Here is a 12633-nt window from a genome sequence, read left to right as displayed (position 1 = left end):
CTCTGTAATTTTGGTGGCTATTCTAAGAATGTTGTATATGATATATATGATATGCAATTTCTGAGTTGCCCACAACATATGTCCCTTTGTTGAACTCCTTTCTGTTTTTATATTCATTCGGTGGGTACAAATGCCTATCACAACAAAAATTGAAAATCATGTGCATCATCTTTCTTTGATATAAAATATATCACTCGTGCAGAAGAGGAAATAAATAATAATTTCATATTTGATGGCCTAATTGAAAGAAATTATTTTTGAGATGGTCTGTTTAATGTACATCAACTGCTGATTATTAAACAAAATTGACACTTTCCTACATTGTCTCCTTAAAACAAATATCTACATAGCAAGTCTATAATGTTTGTATACATCTTGTACCCACCCCAAGCATTCAACAGAATACTGAACGTACCTGTCCTCTATCACAAAAGAGCTGATATCTCGGAAATTGCGCATTACATAGGTACATTGTTCATTTGTACCTTCATGTTACATATAGCTTATTCAAAAGAACACACACAAAAAACTACTAACAGTATAACGAAGAACAACATGCTTTCTATGTATCTATTTACCTCAACTTCTCCTTGCAATAATGGAACTGTGGTTTCAAAAGTTTTCCCAAGTGATCTTCTGACAGTGACAGGTTTACTTTCATTCTCGGGTGTTGACTGGGCCACTGGTTTAACAGCGATTTGGGGTAGATGTGCTTGACCACTCAAGTTGGATAAGTTAGTTAAGTCAGAAAATGGATTCATAGTCACTGGCTTAATGTAAGAAATCTTAAAAAGGGGATCCACTGGTTTCTTAGCTGGCTGCGAGACAGTTGGGCTGCGAAGCATTCGTTTGGAAATAATGGACCGTTTCGGTGAGGGAAGTGATAATAGAAGAGTTTGTTGCACTGTAGATGTTGTCTTCTTTAAGTTCTCACGTAACTCGGTGGATTCTTTTTCCATTCTAATTACCTTTTCAGCAGAACGATAGCATTTCTGACAGACCCCACTCTCTGCATCAACTTTTACCTCAAACCCTACGACCTTTTCGATAGTTTCTTTCCGTTCCTTTGACATTTTGAACTTCCTATCTAGATATTTCGTGACTGTTATCGTTCCATCAGCATTCTTTAAATGTTGAATAAACGCAAACCCGCAAATAACACAAACATTGCCAAGTACATAGGTTTTTTTGGGTGTCGACGACAATACGTTGGCCGCGGCCATCTTTATTTGTTTACTTTCGATATTCTCGGACTTTTTCAACAGCACCTAAATTTTTCAGCGTTCCGCAAGTCGCTGCAGCTGGTATACAGGTGAGATTTGATTGGATGAAACAAAGGTCACCGGGACGTGACCTCTAAGCGAGTTGATTCAGATCCTCGAGTATCGACAAATCAAAAGAAATAAAGGAGCGGATCGAGGATCTGATTTTAATCAGATTGGGAGCTGGTAAGGAAGAATAGCCCAGAATCTACGATACAGTTGTTTATTTCAAGTGTATAGGAGTCTTCAATTAATTGTTTATGAAAAGTTTGGTTCAAAATAATATCTATTCAGAAATTTCGCCTATTTATGCTTTACTGTATACCTGCACAAAGCAAACACGTAATCAACAATGATGTTAGTAAATTCAGGATTATTGCATGTAACTCATGAATTCCTATTGTTTAATCAATACACAAATGTAGTTTTATTTTCAATGATACTTGAGCATGTAATTGACAAGTAATTGCGACAACACACGTTTCAAGATATTTATTTCAATACATTCAATTATACTTGAAATTGAAAATGAACTCCATTCCAAATACATGGGATCACATTGAAAGTATAATTCATTACAGCGAATAAAATATGTACTTTACTGCGTCAATTACCCCCATACTTAATGGTGGTATACTGTCTAAAAAGATGAAACTGAATTCATTAAGATAAATCGGGATGCAAGTTCCTTTCAACGGAATATGTTATCAAAAATCTATACTGCAGTTTTAGAATATATTGATTTCACCATCGTAACAGTGAATAAACACTGCGCCCTAACGCCGGTGTATTTTTTAAAATGAAATTTGTTTTGGAGTTTGAACAAACTTCCATTAATCTTTCTATAAAAGTTTGATTAAAACTGCATACCCAGTTGTAAAGAGATCCGTTTCGCATTATTTTAAATCCTACATGTACTTTAATATTCATACATTTGATAAAATTCATCGTCACCGCAGCGATGCCTATGTATAATAGCACTGTATTATACCTATTGGAAGCAAGTAATTGCTATTGTCACCAAAGAAATACCTACGACGTATCTCACCCAATAAACACACGAAATCAAATAAACGAACGACGTATCTCACCCAATAAACACACGACATGAAATAAACAAACGACGTATCTCACCCAATAAACACACGACATCAAATAAGATCTTGCCATGTAATTCTAAAAGGGTTTTTATGATTGATTGATTGTATATTGTTTAACGTCCCTCTCGAGAATTTTTCACTCATATGGAGACGTCACCAATACCGGTGGAGGGTTTCAAATTTAGGCCTGTGCTCAGCGCTTACGGTCATTGAGCAGTGAGGGTTCTTTAGCGTGCCACACCTACTGTGACACGGTACATCGGTTTTTAAGGTCATTTAGCTCCGAGGACCCGTGACATTCACACCTGATGCCGAGCGTTTGGCGATGGAACTGCCATTACCTGTTTTAACGACTAAGGTCTGTCGCGGCCGGGATTCTAACCCCGATCTTCCGCATGCGGGGCGAATACTCGACTTCTAGACTACCGCGGCGGTTTAAAAGGGTTTTTATGAACCCATAGACTTGGATATTGAATGCAAGGTGAAGATAACGAACAGTGATCAATCTCATAACTCCTATAAGCAATACAAAATAGATAGTTGGGCAAACACGGACCCCTGGACACACCAGAGGTGGGATCAGGTGCCTAGGAGGGGTAAGCATCCCCTGTTGATCGGTCACACCCGCCGTGAGCCCTATATCCTGATCAGGTAAACGGAGTTATCCGCAGTCGAAATCAGTGTGCCAAGAACGGCTTAAAAATCGGTATGAAACACGTCAGACAGCATTTGACCCAATGCGAAGTTGTACTGACGAAGTAGATCGTTATAACGACCATAGAATTTGCGAAATGCTGACTTCAATCGAGACTGTTGAAATCCCTGTACCATCAACTTGTTTGTCAGTAGCTTACCTCGATTTAAAAACTGACTATACGCAGAACAAGCTCTTGCATATCGAATTAGTTGAGATATATAAACACCATATGCAGGTGATAATGGAATATTGCTACATAAATATGGAAAGTTGACGATGGAGAAGCTGAAATCATCCCGTTTGTCATCAGTTGAATTGTCAGTTTGCCGTTAATGTCTACTTTCAATAAAATATTTAAGTATGAAGCAGAAGTGGATGACTCTGTGGTGTCCTTTATTTCGAGCTCACAGGGATATATTAAATCGAAATATGAATGAAATCTATCATTGTTAATAGACAAAACGTCATCGATATATCTAAAAGTCGAATTGAAGGCCACAGCGAGAGATTTGTTCTTCTCATGTAGAAGTTTTTGAATAAATTCTGCTTCATATGAATATAAAAACAGGTCAGCTAACAAAGGAGCACAATTCGTGCCCATGGGAATTCCAACAGACTGTTGGAAGACGTGATCACCAAAGACCACGAATATATTGTCAATGAAGAACTCTAGCATATTTTTTATTTCAACTTCAGAGTACTTGTGCGTGGAATCAGAGTGGTATTGAATGTGTTTAAAACTGAAGCGTGATTTTGAAGAATTTTGTCTTTTGATAGGGGACTTTGAGTATATGTTGGATTACGAAATGTGAAATGAAAGCCAAATTAATTTAAAATGCAGTTGTAATAATAAGACTTCCATGTACAAACACAATGTTGTTACAAGCTTTGTCAGCTGCATACTTGTCATAAGAGGCGACTAAATGGGGTGGTCCTTCGGATGAGACCGCAAAAACCGAGACCACTTGTCACAACAGGTGTGGCACGATAAAGATCAGTCACTGCTCAAATGTCGTAAGCGCCGAGCAGAGGCCTAAATTTTGCAACCCTTCTCCGGCAATGGTGACTTATTATGAGTGAAAATTTCTCGAGCGGGACATTAAACTATTTTCTACCTACCACCTTCCTAATTCTTTCATCACTTTTGGTTTACTAAACACAGAAAGATATATGGTACGAACTTTTGTTTCAATATGTATAATATGAGATTTTTCATGTATCATTATCGATCGAGTGTGTGTTACACTCCTAAACAATATTTTATGTTTAAGTCCTTATCCAGATATGCATCTTCATGTATTTTGAACGAGAAATGTTCTTAATAGGACTTATGAGATTGATCACTGTTCGTTAACTTCACCTTTTGTTACGAAGAGAAGTGCGCAAATACTTTAATGTCTACATATTCCGAATCTGACTTTCATAGCCTAGTATTCAATGTATAGCAACCATATTTCATGTCTTGTAAATAGGTGATGGGATTTTCATAATCATGGTATCATTTTGAAGGGTTTATCAAATAAAAATAATCCACCGTAGGGATTTTCAAAATTTTGTTTACTGCTTGGTTTATTTCACGTAGAATTTTACATTGAAGTCTATGGAAAGAGTATGTTTTATTAAAATATTTTTCATAAAAAAATCATATTTCATACAAACGTTTTGGTAGAAAGTTACATACACTATCTCATTGTGAAAATATTAAATGAAATTAATCATTTACCGCACATGTAGTTTTAGAAAATTAGATGTATGGTGGATAAAGACCCAAATAAAATACCGTACGGTTTCTTCACGGATCACTGAATGTGGCCGGAGCTCATCTATGGTCATTGTTATTTACCTAGAATTTACCTGGCCAAGAGATCAGGGTGCTGTGTATACATTTGATGTACACAGGAAGGGTCTCAGGGCCGTCTGCAGTGTTTCTGTGGTCATAGCTATTTTCTCGTAATTCAATTGTTTTTAAAAAGACCCCTGAACAACGCAATTTTAATATAATTGTAACCCCCCCCCTCTCTATATACATGTATTATAAATTATACAATCAGAAATCAAACAATAATTTGCCATTAATTTCTAAAACTTTTAACTTATTGAAATAATTTATATTATCAATTTATGATAGTTCTATATTTATAAAAGAAATTATTCATTGAGCCAATGACTGAGAGTAAAAGAGAGAAAGAGGGGGTGGTGTAGACTGTGTGTCATCTAGCCATAGGGATACAACCGTTTTACAAACACTATGACCACAGAAACACTGCAGACGGCCCTGAGACCCTTCCTGTGTACATCAAATGTATACACAGCACCCTGATCTCTTGGCCAAGTAAATTTCAGGTAAATGACAATGACCATAGATGATCTCCGCCCACATTCAGTGATCCGTGAAGAAACCGTACGGTATTTTATTTGGGTCTTTAACGCACACACCGTACAACCGTGGAATCAAATCGTGATGAAACGTTGTATTTGGAATGTGTGAGTACACTTTTATTGTTTTATGTAGTATTTTGATTGATTATTTTCCGTTACACAGCCACACAGTTTTAACTTTCCTAAATGTTTCCAGTATGTTACGTTTACAGTTTGAAAGGAATGGTTGAACACAGTAAATATTTGATTATGAAATCACGACACTTAATGGTAATTACAGGGCCGGATGGTCTAAATCATTAAAGATTCAAGACTCATGATCATCGATATTTACGAATCCATTTAACGCCCTGATCTGATTTTATTCCGTGTACTGATCGACCGGAAGTTACCTAAATTCCAATTCATTAAACACAATTAAGTCTGAGTGATATACTATCATTTTGAACATCATATCTTTTGATTACCAGAAATTTCTATTCCCATGCAATGTCTAAATATGATATTGTTATCACCGTTAGAATACTGTAGATCCGCAGTACCTCTTGCTTGTTCTAAGAGGCGACTAAATGGGGCAGTCCTTCGGTCTGATCAAAACTGGGTTAAGGTGCTTTGTATGAGTAAGTATCCTCTGTCAACTGGCCACACCAGCCGTGAGCTCTATACCTTGATCAAGTAAACGGAGTAATTCTTGTCAAATCAGTAAAGAACGGCCTAACAATTTGGTATGAAACAGTTAGACAGCATTCGACTTAAAGAGACACTACAGCTCATTTTCCATGTTTTCATAGTGTGTTTTTTTTACACTCATTGATAAAATGGTAGAAATCATATCAATGCTGAAAATTTGAGCAATGTAAATTCATTAATAAGCTCTTGACAGCCGTTTAAAGATCGTCCGGAATTCAAAGGTTTCTTCCTACTGACTCGGACTTTTAAATTCATGTTTACACCACGTGACTTTAAATGACAAATTCGAATGACAGCATGTCGGCAGACCGAACAGCGGAGTTGCAGGTAAGAATGAACAATATGTGCAGAAAAAATGTAATGAGAATAGAATGTTATACAAAACAAAATTAATGGCCGTAATAATAGCGAAATCTTATGGATTTCCTACTTGCTTGAGCTGAATATATGTTTTGTCAAGTATTTAAATGTGTAGTGAGGTCCCACGACGGGGAATGAATTGGGACATCTACGCGGGAAATTTTTACGAAATATCGTCTCTGTACAGGTGCTAAGAATCTTAGATCAGTTAATGTTTACAAGAAAGAATCGCTAATAAATATGCTAATTAGTTGTTGTTGTTGTTTTTTAAATATAGAAATCTACATTTTCATAATGATGTTTTAATCATTCGGAAGGCCGTGCTTTCTTTTTATCCTCAGAATAATATATTACTGCGTCTCAACATTTGTGCACTACTCCTGACGCCGAAGTTGCTCTAGAAGAGAGGAGGAGGAATATCGAGGTAGCCATATAAATGCATATATATAAAATAAATATTGGTTTTAGATGCACTTTTACTTTACATTAAGTGTTCAATCTTGATGGGACGTAAAACAACACACACACACACATGGCAATTGCAGCCATATTGAAAACTTTTGGATGAACCGGGAATCAAATCCAGAAACCTTGCCTTACCTAGTCGAGTGCTCTAACTATTGAGCTGTGATGATATTCATGGTCCATTTAGCCCTAAATACTATCCTACATACATGTTAAACCTTCATTCAAATATTGTATATTATGAAAAGAATTGTATATCTAAATACAGTGCTCCCTTGATATATTACCCGTTACAATGCCCCCCCCCCCCTGCTTATTGCCTAGAAATCCTGAAGAACAGACTTCAGCCCCTGTTAACACCCCCTTTATAATGCCAACCCAACATAATGCCATATGCCACTTATTTTCCCAACAAATGGTCAAATTTTATAGGGTTTAAACTAACTTGATAATAATGGCAATTACCTAACACCCATCAGTAATCTCACCTGTACTTTGATACAGGTGCATTGAAGTGTGACAGTAAGTTATTCAGGTTAATTACTAATAATTGCTTAAGATAATCTAAATGTTTATATGGGATGGAGTCCAAATAACTTTTTGGTAGTAAATTTCTTTTCACTGCTCAGTGAATTGTCATTAATGATGAATTTGCTATATTGCCACCCCTGCTTTATTGCCCAAATTCATCTTGAACAAAAGTTGGCAATATATCGAGGGAGCACTGCAATACCTTCCATTGAATTTATAATTGACCACAGTAACATCAATATTCATTTCCACTTATATTTTCTTTCCTACAATTTTTTTTAGAGGAGAGTAAATGACCTATCAGTAGAGGAAATGAGAGTAACATTACAAAGAGTTGTAAGAGAAAATCCCGAGTACCTTTTCAACATCTTGGAGGCATCACAACAGCCCGGAGGGAGTGGATATTCTCCACCTGAAGAGCAGCCATCTTGGTGTATATGTACTTTCTGCAGAGAAATGCCTGCACAGAGAGAAAGGCTGTGTTGCCAGAGAAACCAAGATGGCTGCATCTCAAGACTTTCTGTAAGTTTCTGTCTGGTTTATTATCCATATGCTATCATCGGGTTACAAAAAGTTTTCTCTTTTGATAAAGTCTTGTATAAATGTATCTTTATTGAATGAGGCTGTTCTTGCCTTGGCTAGGCTCTACAGACAAGACATTTTAGCTCAACCAGAAGATGGAGACAGAAATAAAGCCAATCGCCACACTGCCTACCGTAAATTCGTGCTCTGGCATCATGGGAGACTTGGGACAGGGGACCGGAGAGTATTACCAAGTTGCTGCATATGGAGGATAAGGGACAAGTTCCCAGATCAGTTTGGACAATACACAGGATTCAAGGATGACCCATTGCAATGAAAATAAAATTTCCTTTCCTTTCAATTAATCCACTTTTAATTTTTTTATTACTATATTTTTTACTGCCAGAGACGTGTTAATGTCACTGGCAATTGCAGCAACTAAGTTATTATATGACAGTATCAGTTATATCATTTAAAATTAAAGTTTTCTCCAGTTTCACTTTTATTTCATCATAAATTGGGAAATACATGGGCCAACTATTGATTAAAAATGCCACAATCCAAGTACAGGTATATCAGAGATGCAACATTGCATATTGATTAACACAGAAAAGTCATTAATATGGTTCATAATATAGTCATAATTTATTCAAGATTAAACACTGGTCCAGCTAAGCAAATATGGAAGTAACTGCCTTCAAATGACCATGTTTCCATCAACCCCTGTTCGAGCACAGAAATGTACCCCATGAAGCATACACTACTAATACCAATAGAAATTTCCATAGTTGCTTTTCCCTCTTACATCAAATGAAAAATGTGCAACAAAGAAGCCCTTGATATTCGTCTCCATTTTCAAATCGTAGCTGGATCAATGACGAGTATTAAGAGCTCTGGAAGGCGAAGCATATCCCCCTCGCTTACAGTGTCTCTTCCACACTTGATGTGAAATATCTAGGAAGAACTGTGACTTGTAGCAAGTGAATTTACAGCTTTTTCCAAAAAGTTCCAATTCATAAAGACCCAAAGCGTTCCACCCCAAATTCAATACTGATAACAAATGTACATGTGATGTATGAAATCTACCGGGCATAAAATGTAGTATACATGCACACTCACCTATACCTGAACACACTATGTGAAATCATACAAAGGGTGATTTATTTATAAACATCACTTATAAAATATTCGAATACATGTAATTATATGCATTTCAGCATAAAACAAGAAGCTTACTGACCTCATCACTCAGCAAAAGTATCGAAAACATTCAATAATTGTATATGCATGTTTTATATAGTTATGTTAACCCTGCACTAGACTCTGAACACGTATAATAAACCAACATTTTGACTTGTGTGACTTAAAGATGACAAATTTTACAATGCAAGACGAGGAAATATTTATACTATTAACATGCAATATGTATATCTGATATTGTGCGATAGGAAAATTTTCTAAATTTCAACACATACTTAAGCACTATATATTGACCTCACCCAGGCTTTACATTTTATATTCCCCACCCCCCTCCCTGTCCCAAAGATTCTTCATACCAAATATGAAGAATTGTAAGGGTTGTTGTAAAAAAAAATATTAAAACTGTATTTTCTTTCGTTGATTGAAGACAGACCATTAATAGCAATAGGTTTAATACCTAAGCGACTCGGATGACCTAGTATGATCGACCTAAATTGAAAGAAGAGCACAACCTATAAAAAGATTTCAAAACATTAATTCTGACGACTGTTTTTATTTTTGAAATCTGGAGACCTTCTCTTGCTGAAGTTGTATAGTTGGCCTGGGTTCAGTGGGAGCAATGGTTTTGCTCAATCTTCTTGAATCATCAGCACCTAATACAACTGGGTGACTCATGCCCTCATCATCAGAAATCCTGGCAACCACTATGTTTGTCATTAGCTTGGAAACATGCTCATAACTTTTTTCCACCTTAACAGGGGTCACACTCCATCTACCACTTTTCTTATTGAATGTTCTGTGCTGCCTGATAAAAAAGAAAACCAAAAAATATCATCAATTTACAATATGTTATTTTGTTGGTGATTTTAGTCAAGATATTTAACAATTAAATCAATACCTGTAAAGTATATTCAAGAGATACAGAAATATATTTACTGTATGGTTCCATCAGGTTTCCTTTTTGTCTCTCTGTCCATGTGTGCATTGTAGTCCAAAGCTGCTAGCTGGCTTCTGGCACGGTAAACAGGTGGTGAGTACGCGAACCTCTTCCCACTGTACATAAGGATCAAGTTATTGAAGTTTTCTACTTCTCCTGTACTCCTGAAAGAAATAATAAAAAAGTAAATATTGACTTTGAAGATGAACAACAGTTTTACAATTGAGCAGAAGGTTTTGCTGATTTTGTGTTGTGCAGTGTCCATCTATCTGTAAACTTTGCCTTTTAAACTTCACCAAAACCACTTGAGAATTTTCAACAAAACTTGGCACAAAGCATCCTTAGAAAACTTAACTTGCACCCTCATGTGTGTTTGAGTGGGTAAAATGTAAAATGTAAAATTCAATTGGTTCCAAAAAATTACTTTACAATATATGCATATATATATCTCGATGACAAAATGCAAATAAAATAAGGCATCCTTGGGCAACATTATTTGAAAATTATTTATTTCATGGTTCATTTCTTCATGCAAATAACGAGAATTAGTGAAAATGGTCTAGAGTTACTTGAAAATAATTTTCTCACGAACCACTGAGCCTTTAGATAGCAAAGCTTGATTTAAAACATCCCTAAATATTGAGGATGAAGTTTAACATGATTATACAGTCTTCTGAGGAACAGTAAATGCACACAGTGTCTAATTGATATGAAAGCATCTGAAAATTCTTGTTTGATAAATGCAGGCCAGTTGGGATCATGATGGTACCTCATTGAAGCTAATGGTTAAACATGGTCATGTGAGCAAAATGGGCCTTGGGAGTGATCATGTGTGTAAAACGTAAAATACATTTTCCAATGACAGTGGTTTTTATAATGATTTTTTTTCGTGATTTGTAAAAATAAAATCACAATGTTACCTAAAATTCAGGTAGTAATGAATCTGGTTCAAGAATCGTTTATTGAAAACGATCTGAATTAATGCCTTGTGACTTGCACTGCCCTTAACAATCCACCCTTTATGTTCGTCTTGCAGGGGACCATGCATACATTGGTTGGCACCAAAGTAGCTGCTGCTGTAGGACATGCCCCACTCATGTTCATTGACAACATGGTGGACAATTCCACACCAAATTTCCTGCAGAAAAAACATAACAATAGAGTTGAACAGCAATAAACAATACCAGGAATAAGTTACTCTATGAACACCAATAAACAATACCAGGAATAAGTTACTCTATGAACACCAATAAACAATACCAGGAATAAGTTACTCTATGAACAGCAATAAACAATACCAGGAATAAGTTACTCTATGAACAGCAATAAACAATACCAGAAATAAGTTACTCTATGAACAGCAATAAACAATACCAGGAATAAGTTACTCTATGAACACCAATAAACAATACCAGGAATAAGTTACTCTATGAACACCAATAAACAATACCAGGAATAAGTTACTCTATGAACAGCAATAAACAATACCAGGAATAAGTTACTCTATGAACACCAATAAACAATACCCGGAATAAGTTACTCTATGAACACCAATAAACAATACCAGGAATAAGTTACTCTATGAACACCAATAAACAATACCAGGAATAAGTTACTCTATGAACACCAATAAACAATACCAGGAATAAGTTACTCTATGGTCCTAATTATACTATATAAAATTGAGTCTCAATATTTGTTTCCAACCCTGGCAGTTATAATTATTTGCAATTATTCAAAATAAGTAATGCAAAGATACACATTCCACATTTTTAAAACATATTAAGCAGTCTTTAGAAACTTATTACCTGCCTCAAAATGATATTAAGGAAACATTTTTTAAATGCAATTACCATGAATCTGTCTCTATTCCTTGCAGAAGAACACGTGTACCAAAAATGATTAACAATGTCTTTGCTCCAATCAATCAGGCTTCTGCATTCTTTGGTCTGTCCTGCTGCCACAATTTTTTCCCCTAGATTTTTGGCTACATGCCAAATGTCGCGTGAATGTTTTATATCTGGAAATCTATTCTCTACAATAACATAAGAAACCTGAAATTAATACAAATTCAAATGCGGTATGCAATTTTTCTGATTTATTCTCTCTACACTATGAAACTTGTAAACTTACTCATGAAAGCTCCAATTTGCAACTGAGCATCTGTGACTACTTCATCCACAGTAATATCATGTGTACCTTGCATCTCTTCCATGGCTTTAAGAAAGCAGGCCTTTTCCATGTTTGTGCTTTTCTTGCCCGTTTCTCGTTTATCCATGGTTATGATGGATACAATTTTCTTGGTACAATTTTCCATCATTGTGTACGTGCAGTATTGTGCACAATGCCCAGGACTGTCATTTCTGCCATCACCTAAAAGTGTATTAAACAATAATATGGAATACCAGTAACTGTATAACAATTCATTACATTGCAATTAAGTATGTTAGATAATTTTCTTCTCTATAATACTTTATAATACTTGTACAA

At 35.8% G+C, this 12633-nt stretch overlaps 3 protein-coding genes across 3 annotated transcripts in view; 1 reads left to right on the top strand and 2 right to left on the bottom strand.

Moving 5' to 3' along the window:
• LOC125649436 (uncharacterized) overlaps positions 1-662 on the bottom strand; it is a 7523-nt gene extending 6861 nt beyond the window's left edge. Inside the window, exon 1 of the mRNA XM_056158447.1 lies at positions 579-662. The gene's annotated coding sequence lies outside the window, so the exon portion shown is untranslated. The remainder of the gene's footprint in view (positions 1-578) is intronic.
• LOC130053612 (uncharacterized) overlaps positions 1-8105 on the top strand; it is a 27607-nt gene extending 19502 nt beyond the window's left edge. Inside the window, exon 2 of the mRNA XM_056160972.1 lies at positions 7767-8105. Within this exon, the coding sequence (XP_056016947.1) occupies positions 7767-8105 (339 nt within the window). The remainder of the gene's footprint in view (positions 1-7766) is intronic.
• LOC125675910 (uncharacterized) lies at positions 8104-12633 on the bottom strand. Its single transcript, XM_056158451.1, has 5 exons — positions 12277-12633; positions 11997-12178; positions 11064-11281; positions 10143-10307; positions 8104-10011 (listed from the first exon to the last, which is right to left on the bottom strand). The coding sequence occupies exons 1-5, from the start codon at positions 12461-12463 to the stop codon at positions 9759-9761; spliced, it is 1005 nt and encodes a 334-aa protein (XP_056014426.1). The 5' UTR covers positions 12464-12633; the 3' UTR covers positions 8104-9758.

Source organism: Ostrea edulis, chromosome 3 (genome assembly GCF_947568905.1).
Source record: "Ostrea edulis chromosome 3, xbOstEdul1.1, whole genome shotgun sequence".
NCBI classification, from domain to species: Eukaryota; Metazoa; Mollusca; class Bivalvia; order Ostreida; family Ostreidae; genus Ostrea; species Ostrea edulis.
This window is presented reverse-complemented; position numbering and strand designations above follow the sequence as displayed.

Excerpts from the sequence above, each read along its gene's own strand:
- LOC125675910 (XM_056158451.1), bottom strand. The coding sequence starts at position 12,463 with ATGATGGAAAATTGTACCAAGAAAATTGTATCCATCATAACCATGGAT. Across the intron at positions 11,282-11,996 it reads GGAATAGAGACAGATTCATG|GAAATTTGGTGTGGAATTGT; the intron begins GTAATTGCATTT and ends TTTTTTCTGCAG. Across the intron at positions 10,308-11,063 it reads CATTACTACCTGAATTTTAG|GAGTACAGGAGAAGTAGAAA; the intron begins GTAACATTGTGA and ends TATTTCTTTCAG.